The sequence below is a fragment of the Jaculus jaculus genome, chromosome 18 (assembly GCF_020740685.1).
Source record: "Jaculus jaculus isolate mJacJac1 chromosome 18, mJacJac1.mat.Y.cur, whole genome shotgun sequence".
NCBI classification, from domain to species: Eukaryota; Metazoa; Chordata; class Mammalia; order Rodentia; family Dipodidae; genus Jaculus; species Jaculus jaculus.
The window spans coordinates 28,273,959-28,292,746 of NC_059119.1; the positions used below are offsets into that span (position 1 = coordinate 28,273,959).

Here is an 18,788-nt window from a genome sequence, read left to right on the forward strand (position 1 = left end):
TTGCAGAGGACAGTGGCACCACGCAGCAGGGTTGTGGCGCATCTCTGCTGGCCACTGGGATGACAGGTTGATTGGCACAGTGTCTTTCAGTGTTTGGAGAAAGCACCTGGAAATACTGGAGTGAGCATAAAAGAGCTTGCTTGAAAGAGGGACCCGGTGGGGAGAGAGTGTGCTTGTTTGGGGTATAATTCACACCAAGGTTAATTCATCCATTGATTCATCCATTCTTTCACGCACTTAGGAACATTTCGCTGAGCACCTACCTTGTAGCAGCCCTTTCCCAGGAGCATGTTCTGCCTTCCAGTCCACAGCTAACTTTTTTTAAAAAAATTATTTTATTTATTTATTTGAGAGTGACAGACAGAGAGAAAGAGGCAGAGAGAGAGAGAGAGAGAGAGAGAGAGAGAGAGAGAGAGAGAGAGAGAGGGAGAGAGAATGGGTGTGCCAGGGCTTCTAGCCACTGCAAACAAGCTCCAGATGCGTGTGCTTCCCTTGTGCATCTGGCTAACATGGGTCCTGGGGAACTGAGCCTCGAACCGGGGTCCTTAGGCTTCACAGGCAAGCGCTTAACCGCTAAGCCATCTCTCCAGCCCAACACAGCTAACTTTTTAAAAATAAATATTTTATTTATTTATTTGACAGAGAAAGAGGGAGAGAGAAAGAGAGAGAGAATGGGTGCACCAGGGCCTCCAGCGACCGCAAACAAACTCCAGATGTGTGTGCCCTCTTGTGCATCTTGCTAACTTGGGTCCTGGGGAATCGAACCTGAGTCCTTTGGCTTTGTAGGCATATGCCTTAACCACTAAGCCATCCCTCCAGGCCACAGCTAACTTTTAGTAGGTAGTGCCTCTCAGGGGTGAAGCCATGGGGAGTAACTGAGACCCCCTAAAAGAAGGTAGGAAACAAGTGTATGCTGGAGCCTGACTCCAGATTAGCAGCTGTGGACTCCAGGAAGAATTGAGCAAGTCAGATGGGGCATACAGCTCCTCACTTTGTAGCAAATGCACAACTGGAGACCTCAGACAGGTGTTTGCTTTTGTGTTTGAAGTACCAGTCACAGCAGCAGAACTTAAAAGGTATTGGGAGGGCGGGGACAAGACAAGGGAACAGAGGTAGATATGTTCAAAGTCCATTATACACACATATGAACATGTCATAATGAAAACCCCTATCTTAGCTGGACATAGTGGTGCACACCTTTAATCTAACACTAGGAGGCAGAGGCAGGAGGACTGCTGTGAGTTCAAGGCCAGCCTGGAACTACAGTGTTAAGTTCCAGGTCATCCTGGGCTAGAGGGAGACCCTACCTCAACAACAACAACACACAATAACAGAAAGAAATCCAATGTCTAATAGAATGAATGGATGCTAATAAAAGAAGTGGTATTATCCAGGGAGTACGCATGTGTGCACCCCAATGATGGGAAGGTGCCTACTGATGCTGCATTTGAACTGCATTTTTCTGTTTGGAAACACATGCCCCGAACCTGAAAATTTTGCCTATTTCCTCTTAGGAATTTAGGCACGTATGGGTTCATTAAATAAATGATCAAAATTACTCTTCATTTACTATGATGAATAAAGATGTAGGAGATTTTAAATGAAGTGGAAAATATTCACAATCTCTCATTGCAACAAAAGTAACATTATGAGGTAGCTTATAAGAGAAGCAGATGAAGAGAAGATATTTCCAATTTTTAAAACCAACAAGAGCAGCTTCTAGAATATACTTTAGAAAAGCAATAAGAAAACATCAGGCCTGGCATGGTGGCAAACGCTTTTAATCTTAGCACTTGGGAGGCAGAGGTACAAGGGTCACCATGAGTTTGAATAAATTCCAGGTCAGCCTGGGCTAGAGGGAGACCCTACCTCAAAAGACAACAACAAAAGAAAATATTGCCAAATATGGTGGCGCATGCCTCTAATCCCAGCACTTGCGAGGCAGAGGTAGAAGGACCACCGTGAGTTCGAGGCCACCCTGAGACTACACAGTGAATTCCAGGTCAGCCTGAGCTAAAGAGAGACCCTACCTCAACAAACAAACAAACAATCAAATAAACAAACAAAAAATCAGCAGGGAAAAATAGGCAAAGGGTCATCTCACAGAGGAAGAGCTGAAAGACACGTCATGATACACTTAGCCTCAGTAGTGCAGGAAACACACCGCTTCCAATGGGTTGGCAAACACCAGAAAGCGGGTGTCTATCTTCATAAAGCAGGATGCTCCCCCAAGCAACGTAAGCTAAGGATAAGTGGCCTGACTGTGGGTATTCCTCTGTGTGCTCGCTGTACTTGCTGGGTGCTGGCTGGACTTCAGGATCGATTCCCACTTAAGGACGTTTGGGAAGGGCTTCTTGTGGGAAGCCTGGACATTCTTGTCTCTCCTTAGATTTACTGCACTCCAGACAGACCATAGACCCGCGCTGTGCCGTGAGCCAATTACACCTCGCCTGAAACGTTTGACAACCAAAAGTCCAGAGTGTCAAGAAAGGCACTTTCTGGAGGTTACTTGTCAGGCGAATTGGCCATAGCTACTCCATCTCATAGTGTCATTTTGAGGAGAAAGTCCTTAAAAAAATCATGATGATGGATCAGACAATGCAGAAACTGGAGAATCTATGCTTTCAGACCCATGTGGTAGAGGCCATGAATTAGATATGTGCTGGGCTCCTCCCCGGCGGGCAGGGAGTGCTGAGGAGGGACCAGGCCCGCTGGTTCCTCCCAAGGGGCTGAGGAGAAAGCTGAGCGTCGGAGGACTCAGAGCCTCTCCTAGTCACCGGGGGAAAACCACACTGAGGCGGGAGTCTTGTGGAAGCAGGAGCTCACAGGAACTCGCTTTATTGTTACAAGCAGTTGCCTATCTAATGTTGAGCAGGAAGGTGGGGATTTTAGGATGGGGGGGTGGAGGGGAGAGGTAAGGGCCAATAGTAAACCGCGGCCTTTGAGATGATTGGTCCCAAGCGCGCGGGAATTCCAACTCCATCGCAGAAGCAGCAGGCCGGAAGCCATTAGGCATGGCTGGCCCGCGGCTGATCACCACATGGAGCTAGGCTCAGCAAGTTCCACTAGGCCTCGCGCCCGGGCCTCTCAAGGCCCAACAGATACGAAACATGCCTTTAGGAGAAATGCTGTGAGTAATGGTGACAGTTGAACAACACTGATGAGGGTTCTCCTTTTGTCCCTCCCTCCCTTCCTTTCTCTTTTCCTTCCTTCCTTTTTTCCTTTCTTTCTTTCTTTTCCTTCCTTCCTCCTTCTCTCCCCCCTCTTTCCTTCTTCCCTCTCTCTCTCTCTTCCTCCCTCTCCTCTCCCTTCCTCTTGTTGTTTCTTCCTTCTTTTCTCCAGTTTTCTTTTTTCTTTCTGTCAGCCTTGCTGTATAACCCATGGTGGCTTGAAACTCACTATATGATCCTGACTGGCCTTGGATTATTGATTCCTCTCGTCTCAATTTCCCAAGTATTGGGATTACATTGTTTCATGAAGCCCAGCTTGTAACTGAATATACTTAATAGCATTTCTGTACTTGAAAATGGTTAAAATGACATATGTGTATGTCAATGGGTGAGTTGTGTGTTAAATAACTTATACGTTAAACAGTTTTAAAAAATACAACATTTTTTTTTTAAAAAAGATACAAATCCTATCTATGCCTTTACAGATAATGGTGATATGCTTGAGCAACTCTTTTATTTACTCAGCCTCTTAAAAGAGGGTCACAATGAGGTAATTTCAAAACAGGCTTTAGTATTAAGGGTTTGCATATCAACTTGATGGGTGGTACCCCTTATGCCTTTGGCCCTTACATAGGCACAGAACATCCAAACATCTGTCTTAGGGTTGCTAGACTCTGGCTGATGAATCCAGTGTATTTCCCAGCACACGTGACATTGTTATTACTGTTCACGTCTACATTTGAATCTCTTTTGGAAGAGCCTTTATTGTTTCAGATTCTTAGAGGAACCATGTCTAACAGGAACTGAGCTGAATAAATGCTGGACCTTCCCCACAACCAGAGTTTCCAGGAAGTGAGGTAGTAGCACTTTCATTTTTTAAAAAAACTTCTTAAATATTGCACTTGAGAGGCAGAGGTAGGAGGATCCCAGTGATTCAAGGCCAGCCTGAGACTACATAGTGAATTCCATGTCAGCCTGGGCCAGAGAGAGACCTTACCTCAAAGAAGAAAAAAAAAAAAAAACCAACTTCTTAAATATTTTATTTGTTTCGTTGAAACAGAGAGAGAGAAAGAGAGAGAGAGAGAAAGAGAGAGAGAAAGAGAGCCAGAGAACGAGTGTGCCAGGACCTTTAGCCACTGCAAATAAACTCCAGATGCATGCACCACCTTGTGCATTTGGCTTTCATGGGTACTAAGGATTTGAACCTGGGTCCTTAGGCAAGTGCTTAACCACTAAGCCATCTCTCCAGCCTAGGATTCTCATTTTTATGTGTTGGATTCAGATCTGCCTTGCCAAGTATGGAGGCTGAAGATATTTCAAAGGTTGAAGACAGACCTGAGGACATAAGTTCCAAAAATGAAGGCCAGACCCTTGGCGTGCAGCCTGATTTCCCAGTAGGACGTCAGTCGCCTGGCCCCTCTGATCTCTGGGGTATGCTTGAAAAGAAGTTTCTGGAATACCAGCAGTTGAAGCATAAGAGCCCAGATGAGCGTAGGAAGAACCTGTTGAACCTTCTCCCCCTGTTCCTAAAGGTGAGACTCTCTTACATTTTATTTTGTTTTTAATTGATAAATGATGATTGTACATATTGTGGGTTAAATGTGATGTTTTGATTCCTGCATGCACTGGGCAGCGATCAGGTCAGAGAAATGTGTCACATGTATCATCTCAGCCCTTTGATTTTTGTGTGCATGTGTGTGGTGGGAATATGCAGAATCTTCCTTTCTGGTTATCCAGATACATACAAAATTACTGATTGTAGGGACCTGCTGTTCATACTCTTTGAGCTGTCAGACCATGACACAGTGCTTTGGGGACACTTGTGGGATGACCGGAAAATGAAGTTGTTGGTTTGGATAGTGACGCAAGTGGCCTCTGATGAGCTCAGGGCAGACTCAGCTTGTTCATGCTGCTGTAATAAAGCACCGCACACAATGTGTTTTAAGCGACATGGAACTCAGATTGTTAATTTCTTTTCAAGATCTTGGTAGATGTGATAATAACTGAATAGAAAAGTAGCTCTTTTAGATAGAAGATGGTCTTGATCCTTGACCCCCACCCCACTACTCTCTCCTTCTAACATCTTTCACCGTATTATTCATTTATGTTACCTCACTCTAGAGCACGTGAGTTCCAACCCCATGCTTAGCACTTTTTGTTTATTTATTTGAGAGCGACAGAGAGAAAGAGGCAGATGGGTGGGGGAGAATGGGAGCACCAGGGCCTCCAGCCACTGCAAACGAACCCCAGACGTGTGTGCCCCCTTGTGCATCTGGCTAACATGGGTCCTGGGGAATCGAGCCTCGAACCGGGGTCCTTAGGCTTCACAGGCAAGTGCTTAACTGCTAAGCCATCTCTCCAGCTCCATAACACTTTCTATCATAACCAATTCTTGATATTGGTCCATGTTTCTCTCTCACTCTGTCCTAAGAACAGATGCATCCTGGTCTTGTTGTTGAACACACGAGCTTTCAAGTCAACATAGAGCTAAGGCTCAGAGCTTACTTGGTGATTCTGCCATTTTCTGCAAAATCATGCCATTTCCCATGAAATGAGGCTGTTATATCCTTGAGCAAGTTACTTAATATTTCTGAGCCTCAGTTTCCCTTATCTGAAATCTGGGAAGCCAGTAACAATGCTGGAATCAACTGAGGGTGAGATGGGGTCATGACTGGAGTGTACACAGCACATCAGCCGGCCAGCATGCATTACCTTCCCACCAGCCTCCGGGCACTAACCGCACTTGTCACTAAAGGGTCGGCAGGAGTCCCCAAAGCATTGGCACAATCTGATTCTTGATGAAGCTGGAGAGGCCCGATATTACGGGCTTCTCACGGTTTTCTCAATATCTGTATTTCCTTATTACACTCTTCAGTGTTTACAAAGTGCTGTTTCTACTAGGTACTGACTAATGAAACCCTGCAAGAGTCCCCAGCCTTCTCATTAAGAGGTGGTGGCAGAAGGGAATGAGGGGAGAATGTGAGGGGTTTTCTCAGATGGGCAGATAAAATCTGAGCCCTTAGCTGTAGACTGAGAACCACACTGGGACATAGACACTTGTGCAAACAGTCAAGCTTGTAACTAGTCCTTCCTGAGTTTTATAATGGTTTCTTTAAGGTTGTCAGGAAAGAACTCCTTTAGAAAGATCAGAACTTAAAAATTTGTTCCATTTCCATGGAATGGGGCTATTCCCATCCAAGTCTTATGCATGTATTGGTTGTCATAGAAACCATGGGCTGCTTGGGGTTTGAAACTCCTGAGTGTATATAAGAGTCCTGAATTACTTTGCTTGATGGAGCTGGACTCTCTAAACCTTGACTCTTCCCACTTTAAGCCCGAGGTAAAAAAAAGATGATCTGGAGTATTCTTTGAACTAAGGAAATGTATACAGGCAATTTTGAACTGCCACTTCTGCTCAGAAAGGAGTGTTTCCTGAGTGTGTGTGTGTGTGTGTGTGTGTGTGCATGTGTGTGTGTGTGTGAGTCCTGCCTGACTGGACCAGTCTCTTTATCAGTCAGCCTGTCGTGGGAATGGTGAGCTTTGTTTAGTCAGGGCTTGGACAAAGGCTGGCAGTCATACCCTTAACCCCTGGGTGGCTGTCACTTGCTTTAACCTGGTAGGTATTGAGACAAGGGCTGCGTCCTTAGCCTCTTCTTTCCAGATAACTTCCTTTCTCTTTGGTTTTCTTCTGTATCTGACTCCTTCAGACACTCAGCTGGGGAAGACTTTCCCCTTGTCCCTGACATTGCTCATACAGAGCCAAATAAACAGTTGTGGCAAACATTCAGCCACATTACCTGTAATTTGAAGAATGGGTAGGGTGGCTAACTTTTTTTTTCTTCAAATTTTATTTTTATTGACGACTTTCATACTTATAGACAATAAACCATGACAATTCCTCCCCTCCCCCACTTTGCTCTTCACAAATCCACACTCCATCCCTTTTTCATTAGTCTGTCTTTGATTTTGGTATTATCATCTTTTTTTTCCATTCTGAGGGTCTTGTGAAGGTATTGCTAGGTACTGCGAGGTCATGGATTTCAAGGCCAGTTTCTGTCTGGACAGTTGCGTTGTAAGGAGTCCTACCCTTCTTTCAGCTCTTACACTCTTTCCACCACCTCTTCTGCAATGGACCCTGAGTCTTGGAAGGTGTGATAGAGATATTGCAGTGTTGAACACTCCTCCATCATGTCTTTTCAGCACTATGGTGTCTTTTGAGTCATCCCAGTGGTCACTGCCAACTGCAAAGAGAAGCTTCTCTAACCAAAAGTGAGAGTAGCATTAATACATGGCTATGAACATTAAGAGAACTGCTTATAGGGCAGTTTGTTAAGCACAATATATGCATTTAGCCAGGCAAAAGCAGGCATTTACACTCCTAATGCATGACCACCCCAACCATAGGCATTGATTAGGTTTTCAGTACTAGGCATGTATTCCCTCCCATAGAGTAGGTCTCCAGTACAATTAGAGAGTGGTTGGTTTCCCCCAGAGCAGACGTGCCACTGTTGCACCCATTCAGTCATTTGGCCTGGCTGGCCAAACTTGAGGCTTGCAGTGTCCGCTGTTTTTGAGGAGTGGTTAATTCTTATTGGAGATTTTAGTTACTGTTTTGGTAGTAGGAAGGCTTGATGGGACTTGAAAGATATGGACTCCCACAGGGCTAACCTGAATGGTGAGTGAGAAGTCAACATTTCCTCCAGAACCACAGGCCCTCCCCTCATCTGGGGCTCATCTCCCCTCTCCACAAGTCAAAGCAAACAGTGAATAGAGAAAGTCAGATATTTTTAGTTGATTTTTCTTTGACCAATGCCACGCAAACTGCATACAGATAGTCATTGACCCAGGATGGTTCATTTGTGATTTTTCGGCCTTAAGAATGTGCAAAAGTAATACATGTTCAGCTGACCCTGGACTTCACATTTCACACTTTGATTTTCTCCCTGGGCCGGCAATGTGCGGTGAGATTCTGACCCCCAGCAGTGAGTTCTAGCTCCCAGCCAGCCTGACTGCTGCTCGCTACAGCGTGCTGTGTGGCCAATCTGGGGTGTCGAGAACATTAGCTGTTTTTATTATTTTCTTCAGTAGGGTCTCACTGTGGCCCAGGCTGACCTGGAATTCACTATGTAGTCTCAGGGTGGCGTTGAACAGACAGTGATCCTCCTACGTCTGCCTCCTGAGTGCTGGAGTAAAGGTGTGTGCCACCATGCCGGTGAGAATGTTAGCTATATTGGATGCATTTTTGTCTATTGCCAGTTTTTTTTTTTTAACCTTACAATGGGTTCACTGGGATGTAAACTCATTGTAAATCAAGGATCATCTATAACCAAAATAAAATGAACCTAGAGTGAAATAATGCTCTGGGGTCTAACACTTAGCAAGGGCAGGGCTGGTATTTAAACCCATGAGCCCAGGTAAATAAGCGCTACCACTAATGAAAGCTAGGCAATACTCACCAAGCACTAACTAGCCTGACCTTTTATTGAGTGTATAGAGGTCCTCACAATGGCCCTGTGGAGTGGGAACTATATGTATGTATGTATGTATGTATGTGTATATATATATTGATTTTTCGAGGTAGGGTCTCACTGTAGCTGACCTGGAATTCACTACGTAGTCTCAGGGTGGCCTCGAGCTCATGGCAATCCTCCTACCTCTGCCTCATGAGTGCTGGGATTAAAGGCATGAGCCACCATGCCCGGCACATTGAAGATACTCTATGGGAACAGATACTGCGAGAGTTAGTAGTAGACATAGCTTTTGAAGACTGTCCTTTCAACTTGTAATTTGAGAGAAAGCAGGACACGAGGTCGCAAATGCCCAGAAGCTACTATAAAATCCCTCAATGTACGAAGCTGGGGCGGGAGACATTGGAGATAAGGGAGTGGGCGGATGTGGTCCATCCGGGATGCGGGGAATGGGCGCGCCATCCTCCAAGTAAGAGCGGTCCTCTCTTGCCCTCTCCTTGAGTCTAGACAGCTTGGTTCATGGAATAGGGAAGAACAGTTCTGATCACAGGCCTCATACTTCGTCTTGTCACTTGAAACACTCACTCTCTGAATCTAGCTTCTAGGCAGTAGAAGTTCAGAGTAATGACTCATGTGTACAAGAATATACTGACAGGGCTAGAGAGATGGTTGAGTGGTTAAGCACTTGCCTGTGAAGCCTAAGGACCCCAGTTAGAGGCTCAGTTCTCCAGAGCCCTTGTTAGCCAGATGCACCAGGGGGCGCACGCATCTGGAGTTTGTTTGCATTGGCTGGAAGCCCTGGTGCACCCATTCTCTCTCTCTCTCTGCATCTTTCTCTCTCTGTCACTCTCAAATAAATAAATAAAAATGAGCAAAAAAAAATTAAAAAAAGAATATCCTGACAGACCCAAGCAGGGTGATAATAATAATAATAATAATAATAATAATAATAATTAATAACAACACTGTGGTCACGCTGGGAAACCAACTAGGCTTGTTTGTTGCTCAAAAGCTGGAGTCTTTCCTCCCATCTCCTCAAGAGCTTTGCCACTGCTGACTTGCCTTTGGAGATTGACACATTCTTTTCTTTCTCTTTCTTCCTCAAAAGGGAGCAGCCCCAAGGCATGATGGTGTAGCTTAGGAAATGTTAGTAAAGAAAAGTTTTTAAAAAATATTGAGCAATATTCTCCCAGCATGCAAATCCCAGTTTGGGTGGGGGGAAAAAAGAAACAAAGGCCTCTTGGAAACTGCTTTAACTCTTTGGGGTCTCCATGGAACCATTGTGTGAATGAATGGCTCCCGGCATCAAATGGCACCCCGGCGGCCTGGAGGAGTTACAGCAGCCTCCACAAGTGCCCATCAGCATCCCAGGAAGGAGTCTGAGCCTTGGGAACTCAGGCTCCAAGTACAATTACTGCTCAAGTCACACTGGCCCAATTTGCTTTATTGTCTCGTGCCTCCTGGAGTCCCAGTGCTCCAGAGACAATATGAGTGCTTCGGAGTCAACGGCCTACAAATCGGTTTTTGGAGGGTTTGTCTGTGCAGGGAGGAGGCTGGGGAGTGTGCTGGAAAGTTCCCCCACTACAGAGTTCCTGGTCCTGGAGAAGGAAAGAGTCTGACCCGAGAAATAAATATTAAGCCAAAAGGACATTTTGGAGCCAGGGATTGATGGGTTTGAGTGACTGTTGCTTTTGGGGGGACCAGCTACTTGGGTGGGTTCCCTGTGTGAAATAATTCAACTCCTCCTTCCTTTAGGCTCTAATCCCCTTTCTTCTTCCTTCTCCTTCTTTGCTCGTTTGAGATAGGCTCTCAGTATATGGCTGAGACTGGCCCTAAACTCATCATCCTCCTGCCTCCACCTCTGAGTGTTGGTTTATGGGCAAATAAATGCTTGGTTTGAAGCTGTCTCCTAACTGACTCTCTGTGCTTTAACCTCCCACCGACTCCTTTCTGCAATTGTGCCTAACAACAGGGCCAACCTCAAAGGCTGCCACAAGGAGTATTAGAAGGAAGGTGTGTGGGCACATCTGTCACACACTCGGCCACTGTTCCTGTGTATTCTGGGTGTTGTAATAATTTTCTTTACTTGTCAAATATTTGTTGAGTTTTCTTTATTTAACAGAGAGAAAGAGACAGGGAGAGAGACAGAGAGAGTGAGGGAGGGAGAGAATGGATGCACCAGGGCCTCCATCCACTGCAAATGAACTCCAGATGCATGTGCCATCTTGTGCATCTGGCTCTATGTGGCTACTGGGCAGTCGAACCTGGTTCCTTTGGCTTTGCTGGCAAGCACCTTAACCATGAAGTTATCTCTCCAGCCCTGTTGAAGGTTTTCTATATTCAATAGTGTTTAACAGTCACCAGACCACTTTGTTTTGGCCATGTCCTAACACATTGCTTTTTCTCCACTAGTTACAGTCCTTTGTCAGGTAGACATTCATTTATAGGGTAGAAAATATAAAACAAAAAATGTAGAAGTTTAGCTCAAACTTAATACATGAATACTCACTCATATTCTATGAGAAGTAAGCCAAGTCATTTGTGGACACAACTTAGGACCCACTCTTGTAAGGATCAGCCACATACCAAAGTTGGAGTATACTCTTCCTTATGTGGCTGCACACTTCTGTTGGGCACACGTGTGTGCATTCACACACACACACAAATCAGTAACACGTGACACAGCATTACAGCAGAGCTGTGGTGCGCCTCTGTGAGGTTTTGTAAGCTCAAATTGCAACGAACGCCTATAACTTGTTCATGTTACTCAGCACTCTAGTTCTGGGGTTTATCCATGTCGATACCTTTGGCCTTAATTTGTTTTAGCACTCTGCAGCATAGTATCCTATTATATAAGTATCTCACATGAATTCTCTGGTAATTTATCACCTATTTTATCTTTTGTAAATGACTTGTTGCTTCTTTTGTCTGTTCTCCTCCCTCCACCCCGAGGTAGGGTTTCACTCTAGTCCAGGCTGACCTGGATTTTCACTGTATAGTTTCATGGTGGCCTTGAACTCATGGTAATCCTCCTACCTCTGCCTCCTTGTCTGTTTTGTTTTTAAAACCGAGTTGTCGTATCCTCAATTTTCAGGGTCTGGACACTAATCCTGTGTCACTTAGATATATTGCAAATATTTTCTCTCAGTTTAGGGCTCACTTCCTCACACATTTTATCTTTGAATAAAGAGGTTTTCAAAGTTTATTTTTTTGAAACAGTGTTATAGCAAAGAAACCACAAAAAATGATATTCTGTTGGAGATTTGATATTCTCTCAATGGTTGAGCTCAACTTAAAAATGTCCAGTGAGGTCCTTTAGCAGGAATTTCAGTGACTGAGGATGGGTGGGGTTAAGCATTAACTTTCAGAGGCCTCTAGAGTCAGCCATTTGCCCAGCAGCCTCCCCTGCTTGTGGGAGCTACAGGTGGGGCCAAGGGCAATTTTATATGGATTTTAGATTTCTGTACAACCCAATCCAGTAATACCAAGTGAAAAGACAAATAATAAACTTGAAATAATTGTAGTTCTATTATAGACCAAAGAGTAACATATTTTTTAATATACAAAGAGTTTTTTTTAAGTAAATAAAGTAGTGAGCCCCTTTCCAGCAATAGTCCAAGGACAGAGCCATGCAATTCAGGAAACAGGAAAAACATTCCTTCCTTCTAGTCAAAACACTTCAACTGAGAGCAGATCCAGTTCTCCAGATATGAGAATGCACGTGGATAGTTAATATGGCCTGGGCATAGGAACCTCAGCCAGGTCAAGTGAAGCAAGCCCAGGGTGTTTAATATGGTAATCTTTATCTGGAGAATGAGTTAATATTAACAGAACTAAAAGGATATACTTTAATTTGCAATCCCACTTTTAAGAATTTAACCGAGGACTAGAGAGATGACTTAGCAGTTAAGGCACTTGCCTGTGAAGCCTAAGGACCCATGTTCAACTCTACAGATCCCACATAAACCAGACGCACAAAAGTCAGGCAAGTGCAAGGTTGCACATGCCCACTAGGTGGCACAAGTGTCTGGAGTTCCCCTGCAGTGGCTGGAGGCCCTGGCATGCCAGTTCTCTCTCTCTTGCTCTCTCTCTCTCACTTTCCTTCCCCCTCCCTCTCCATCTCTCATAAAAAAAATTTAACTGAAGGAAGTAATTGAATGACAAACTAAAACATATTAGAGCCTTTGTCAAATATCAAGTAGTTGTAGTTACTTGACCCAAAGTCTGGGTCCTCAATATGTTCCATTGGTCTATAATTCTGTTTTTATGCCAGTACCATCTTGTTTTATTACTATGACTTTGCAATATAGCTTTAGATCAGGTATGGTGATGCCTCCAGAGGTGTTTCTTTTGCTTAAGATCTGCTTGGATATCCATGGCCTTCTGCCATTCCATATGAATTTTGAGATCATTTTTTCTATCTCCTTCCCCAGGAGGTGAGGCGTGGTTAGGCATATGCCATCTTGACCAGAAGTACTTGCTTGTTTTAACTGTTATTTGAGTATGGTTCATTTTTTCCTGTTTCCTCGTGTGTGTTTTGCTTTCTCTTCAGTGTGAAGGATTCCTTCAAGTATTTCCTGTAGATGTGGCTCAGTTGTCATAAATTCCTTTAGCCTGTTTTTGTTGTTGTTGTTGTGGAATGTCCTTATTTCTCCATCAATTTAGATAGATAGCTTTGCAGGATAAAGTGCTCTTGGTTGACAGTTGTTATCTTTCAGAACTTGGAATACATCATTCCAACCCCTTCTGGCTTTTAAAGTTTGTGTTGAGTAATCTGGTTTTATTCTGATGGGCTTGCCTTTTTAGATGACTTGCTTTTTCTCTCTAAGTGCTTTTAATATATTTTCTTTGGTTTGTATATTTCATAGTTTAATTATAATATGGCAAGTAAAGTTTCTTTCCAGGTTTTGTCTGTTTGGTGTATTAAAAGCTTCTCGTGTCTTCATTGGCATTTCTTTTCCAACTTGGGGAAATTTTTCTTCTATGATTTTGTTGAAAATACCTACTATGCCTTTGGAGTGAAATTCTTCTCCTTCTCCTATACCCTGAATTCTTATGTTTGATCTTGTCAGAGTGTCCTGAATATCTTGAAATTATCATTCATACCTTCCTGTTAGCTTTTCTTTCTTTTTGTTGGACTGTATTAGGTCTGACACCTGGTCTTCTAGCTTAGATATTCTGTTCTCTCCTTCATCCATTCTGCTGGTGAAACTTTCCACAGTTTTTTATTTGACTGACTGTGTTTTTCAGTGCTAGTATTTCTATTTCCTTACTCACATCTTGTAATGACCCCCTTATTTCATTAAGCTGGTTTCCTGTGTTCTGTTTCAGGAGTTTGTTTTATTCTTTAATTCCTGTGTTTTCTTCTTTTATTCCTTTGATTTCTCTGAGTATAGAAAAACAATCTTTTTTTTTTTTTTTTTTTTTTTTTGAAATCTTTGTCAGGCATTTCTTCTAGAACAGTCTCATTGGGGATCTTTTCTGGATTTATAATTTTTGGTGATACTGCATTGTCTTGAATCTTTGTGTTTCTTGCATTGTATTGTAGCGACCTTTGCATCCTGAGTTAATTTGATGCTTGGTGTTTCTACTTATCTGCAGTATTCTGAGATGTGGAGATCCAACTTTATGTGCCTTCAGGATATGAGCTTAAGGTGCTAAGTGTAGCAGTTACACTCCAATCCAACCACAGAAGTAATCCTAGGTGTTGAGATTGCCTGCTATTAAAGTATTCTAGTGGACTGGGTGAAACAATTTACTGGCAAATTCTAAACTTCAACTGAGCAATATACATATTCAATAAAAACCAGCACAAAATATGAAAGTGTGGGGATTAAAACAAACAGGTAACCTTATAAAGCCAAAATCCCTAAGGGTGTATATTGCTCTATACCCTTAGAACTGTCAGCTGGGAGGTTGAGAATTCTGTTCTGAAGTGGGTTCCAGGTCAGCCAGGGTCTGAACCAGACTCTGCCCCTAGTAATGGCTGAAGCAAAAGACAAAGGCCCTAAGAATCTAAAAGCATCAAAGACAACAATATTCGGGGCTGGAGGGATGGCCTAGAAGTTAAGGCGTTTGCATGCAATCTCAAAGGACCCAGGTTCGATTCCCCAGGACCCACATTAAGGAGATGCACAAGATAGCACATGTGTCTGCAGTTTGTTTGCAGTGGCTAGGGGCCCTGGCACACCCATTCTTTCTCTCTCTCTCTCTCCCCTCTTTCTCTCTGTCAAATAAATAAATAAAAATGTTTTTAAAGACAACAATCTTCAACCTCCAGATATAGCTTAATTGAGAATGGAAAAGCCAACCAGGAATATGTAACCTATAACCTGCCCTGACACGGAAATAGAGATTAGTACTTCCAGTGCAGGCATATGTACCTGCTTTTTTTGTCAATTGGCCTCCTTACCCTTTGGGGTGGCTTCCAATCCTACTAATGCTGTGTGTCCACCTTGATCCCTCTGTGTTGTGCTGTGGACCTGGTGCTCTGATCAACCCTACTGCCGGGGATTGAATGAGTTCTTCAGAGGTTCAAGGTTCTGATGGTTAGGGGAGGGGAGAGTGCAGGAAGCCTGGAGTTGTCCTGGAACTGCTCAGCTGGTCCCACCTGTACCCCTTTCAGCAGCTCCTTAGCTGATCTCCCCTGTCTCCCCTTCACATTTCTTGACTTTGCAAGGAGGCTGATGAGGTTGGGAAATCCCTTGTTTGGTCTCTTCTCCTGCAGCTCAGTGCTTGGCTGGACTGTGTGTGGATCAGTCTCAGTGGAATTTTTGCAGTTTTCCTCCTTTCTGGTAGATGTTGGTCTCTCCTGCTTCTGTGCTGTGGCTAATAAAAACATACACTTTCACTTTTTGGAAAAGGAGTGTATTTTGCTGTGGTTTTGCTTAAATCCCTAGGCTGGTTTGGCTTGACTCTTATGCTGCCCTCTTACCTGGAAATCCAGGCATTTTCTTATAGCACCAGAACAGACATACTGTACAAGAAGGGATTCATAGAGACAAAAAAATGGTCTGGGTGAGGGAGGGATGGGAGAGAAACCCAGGATTTTCACTGGGGCAAGTAGGCACTGGGTAGAGCCATTCCTTGATGTGGGGTACAGGTCTTAGAGCAGATAATTCATTGAGTCCAATGTGTCTGATGTATTTAGGATGAGATGGGCTATGTGGATCTGCAGCTCAGTTGAAGCTAAAGAATTTAGAGGCACTGGTGTGGGAGCTGTGGGTGAAGCTGTGAAGGTAGGTGATGGGTGACCTTTTGCACACACCTGGGCCATGAAGTTGAGCCATTGGTTTGGGCTTGTTGAGAGGCGGGCCAGGTTACTGTACAGGCCTCTCTGACTGAATCCTGATTGTTGCTTGACAGGCCTGGGAACACTCTGTGGGCATCATCTGCTTTCACAGCCTCCAAAGTCTGGCAGAAGAGATGTCCAACCAGCTTGCTCAAGAAGTACAGGAGGCCCTTGCTGGGAAGCCTGCAGGTAAAAAAAAAAAAGGCCCTTGCTGGGAGGAAGTGCAGGATGGAGAGCAGAGCCAGCTGTAGACGCTCAGCTCCCAACCCCTCTGCTTCCTCCCCTGTGGATAGTAACACAGTCACAGGAAAGGAAGGGACAGGGGAAGGGTGGTTCCATTACATGTACATCACACAGACATGCTTCCCACCGCATACTACACAGTCACTCTAGATACATTGTACACACACAGAGGCACACTGCGCAGGTTACACACATGGACACCAAACACCAACACTTTTCACAAACCTGTATATACACAGTCACATTACATACATTGGTCACACACACCGTTCACACATCACAGACACACATACAGATGCATGCATTCATTCAACATATTGCACATCCAGACACACTGCATATTCTACCCACAGACACAAGCCACAAGCAATTCACACAGATATACACAGACACTCTGAGTCATACTATGCATACTACACTCAAAACCTAAACACATGTGCAGTACACAGATGCACACTGATGCACAGAAACACACAAATACATATATACTGCACGTAATACATGGCTCACAGATACTATATACACAGTCACACTGAAACCTGTACACAAGGAAACAGAGATGGAGTTTCACACAGAACACACAGACACACCATACAGACACACATAGAGACATGATTCACAGGTAGTGCGCACGCACGCGCACACACACACACACACACAGGACCTAGATCTCCGGCAGGACATGCTAAGATCAGAGGTATACCTGGGTTCACTGGAGAAACAGCAAGGCCATAGCAAACATCTTTCTGGAGTCTCCTGATTCCCATTCTTCAAGTCATAGGAACCAGCTCTTGGAGGCCCTGAGAAACGCCACAGTGTCTGTGAGCATTCCAGGTGGAAGAAAGCTCAAGCCAGGTGTCCATTGTAGGGTATCCTATAACATAAGAGGCTGGGTTATGCAAGCAGTGGGGTGAAGTGTGGATGGTCCAGTGTCTGTGGTGCTTTGTACTTTCTCATTGGGTGAAAGAGAACCATTCACAACTTTTCAGCAGGGGTTTCTTAATAAAGACTCTCCCCCAAAGGGGTTTAATCTAGTGAAATGCAAATGTTAGGGATTGACTCAGTTGGCCTTGGGGAGTGCGGTGTGCAGGAGGCTGAGCCCTCCAGAGGTTTTCAGAGACCCTGGATGGAGAGATGGCGGGTGGGCGCGTTGCTGCACTAACTACCTGTCGACACTTTTGTCTAGAGCAAGCTAGGGCAGCTTCAGGGCAGTTGCTGCGGTGGAAGGGGGACGTGGATCAGGATGGCTACCTGCTCCTGAAGTCGGTGTACGTGCTCACAGGGACAGACTCGGTGAGTTCCAGGTGCACTGGCATCTACCCAGATGCTCCTCATTTGTGGGCAGAGATCATCAAGTCCTACTCAGAATGGCAGCATGTCCCCTTCCACGAAATAACTGGTTGTGTCTTCTCTCTGATGTCACATAGATGTCAGGGTCAGGCGCAGGCTTTGCCTTCTTAGTGGACAAGTTTTGGGTGTCTGTGAGCAAATGAGTTTATTTCTACTCTGTGTCTGATATTAGAAGTATGAATAGTCAGGCTGGAGAAATGGCTTAGCGGTTGAGGCGCTTGCCTGCGAAGCCCAAGGACCCATGTTTGACTCTCCAGATCCCACGTTAGCCAGATGCACAAAGGAGAGGCAAGTGCAAGGTCGCATATGCCCACGAGGTGGTGCAAGTGTCTGGAGTTTGATTGCAGTGGCTGAGGCCCTGGCGTGCCAATTCTCTCAATAAAATGAAATAAAATAGAAGTAAGTTAAAAAAAAAAAAAGAAGTATGACTAGTCATACCTCTCTTCTAAGATCAACGTGGGGACGTTAGCGGCTAAAGTTTATTGACTATTTCCTACATGTGGTGACCAGGCTGGGTGTGTCCCATGCATAGTGACATCAAGTGCTCCTCCCAGGGACCCTGAGTCTGATTATGGTGATCCATGAGCGTGACAGGATAGGCTTACCTGTGTGAAACTCTAGTCAGTCCGTCTTCCTTCAGAGCCCCCTGCACTGGGGTCCCTGTTATTTCCTGACTGGCCTGGCTGGAATGAGGCTGTCCTACAGACCCTCACCTTGCGGGCGCCATGCCCACGCTGGCTGTCCCCACATCATTGCACCACCAAGCCTTGAGCTCCTTGCTCAGTGACTTGTGGATGGATGACTGGTGTCCCGTCAGGAACAGTCTGCCCCCGGCAGCTTCGACTATCAGCAGCAATGTCCAGAAGCCCGTGAAAGTTGTCCTACAGACTCACACAACTAGTGGGAGTGGGAGGCTGCATCCAGGGGGCATCGCTGGGCACCTCCAGGGTGCAGATGCTCTCAGTGCTAGGCACTGGTGGTCATCTGCATGTGAATGTGAAGCTAAGATGGTACAACCTATCGTGGATATCTGGGGCTGGGCCATAGCCTGACCATCGATGCTAACTGCAGGGAGAACCCAGAACTTCTCCTCAGAAAAGCCGTCTGAGCACCAGCTGCTGTAGCCCAAAGCACAGAGCTTGCCTGCCCTGGAAGAGCTACTGTGCCATCTGAGTGGGGTCAACTCTATCTGCCGCTCATGTCCTCATGAGCAGGTGGCCTTGAAGCGGTGAAGGCTGGACAAGTTGAGGAGGACAGGGACAGCTG

The 18,788-nt window shown here is 44.9% G+C and overlaps 1 protein-coding gene across 1 annotated transcript in view; it reads left to right on the plus strand.

Moving 5' to 3' along the window:
* Nucleotides 1-4,468: 4,468 nt before the first annotated feature.
* Wdfy4 (WDFY family member 4) overlaps nt 4,469-18,788 on the plus strand; it is a 274,084-nt gene continuing 259,764 nt past the window's right edge. Inside the window, exons 1-3 of the mRNA XM_004657842.2 lie at nt 4,469-4,702; nt 16,004-16,118; nt 17,359-17,465. Of these exons, the coding sequence (XP_004657899.2) occupies nt 4,469-4,702; nt 16,004-16,118; nt 17,359-17,465 (456 nt within the window). The remainder of the gene's footprint in view (nt 4,703-16,003; nt 16,119-17,358; nt 17,466-18,788) is intronic.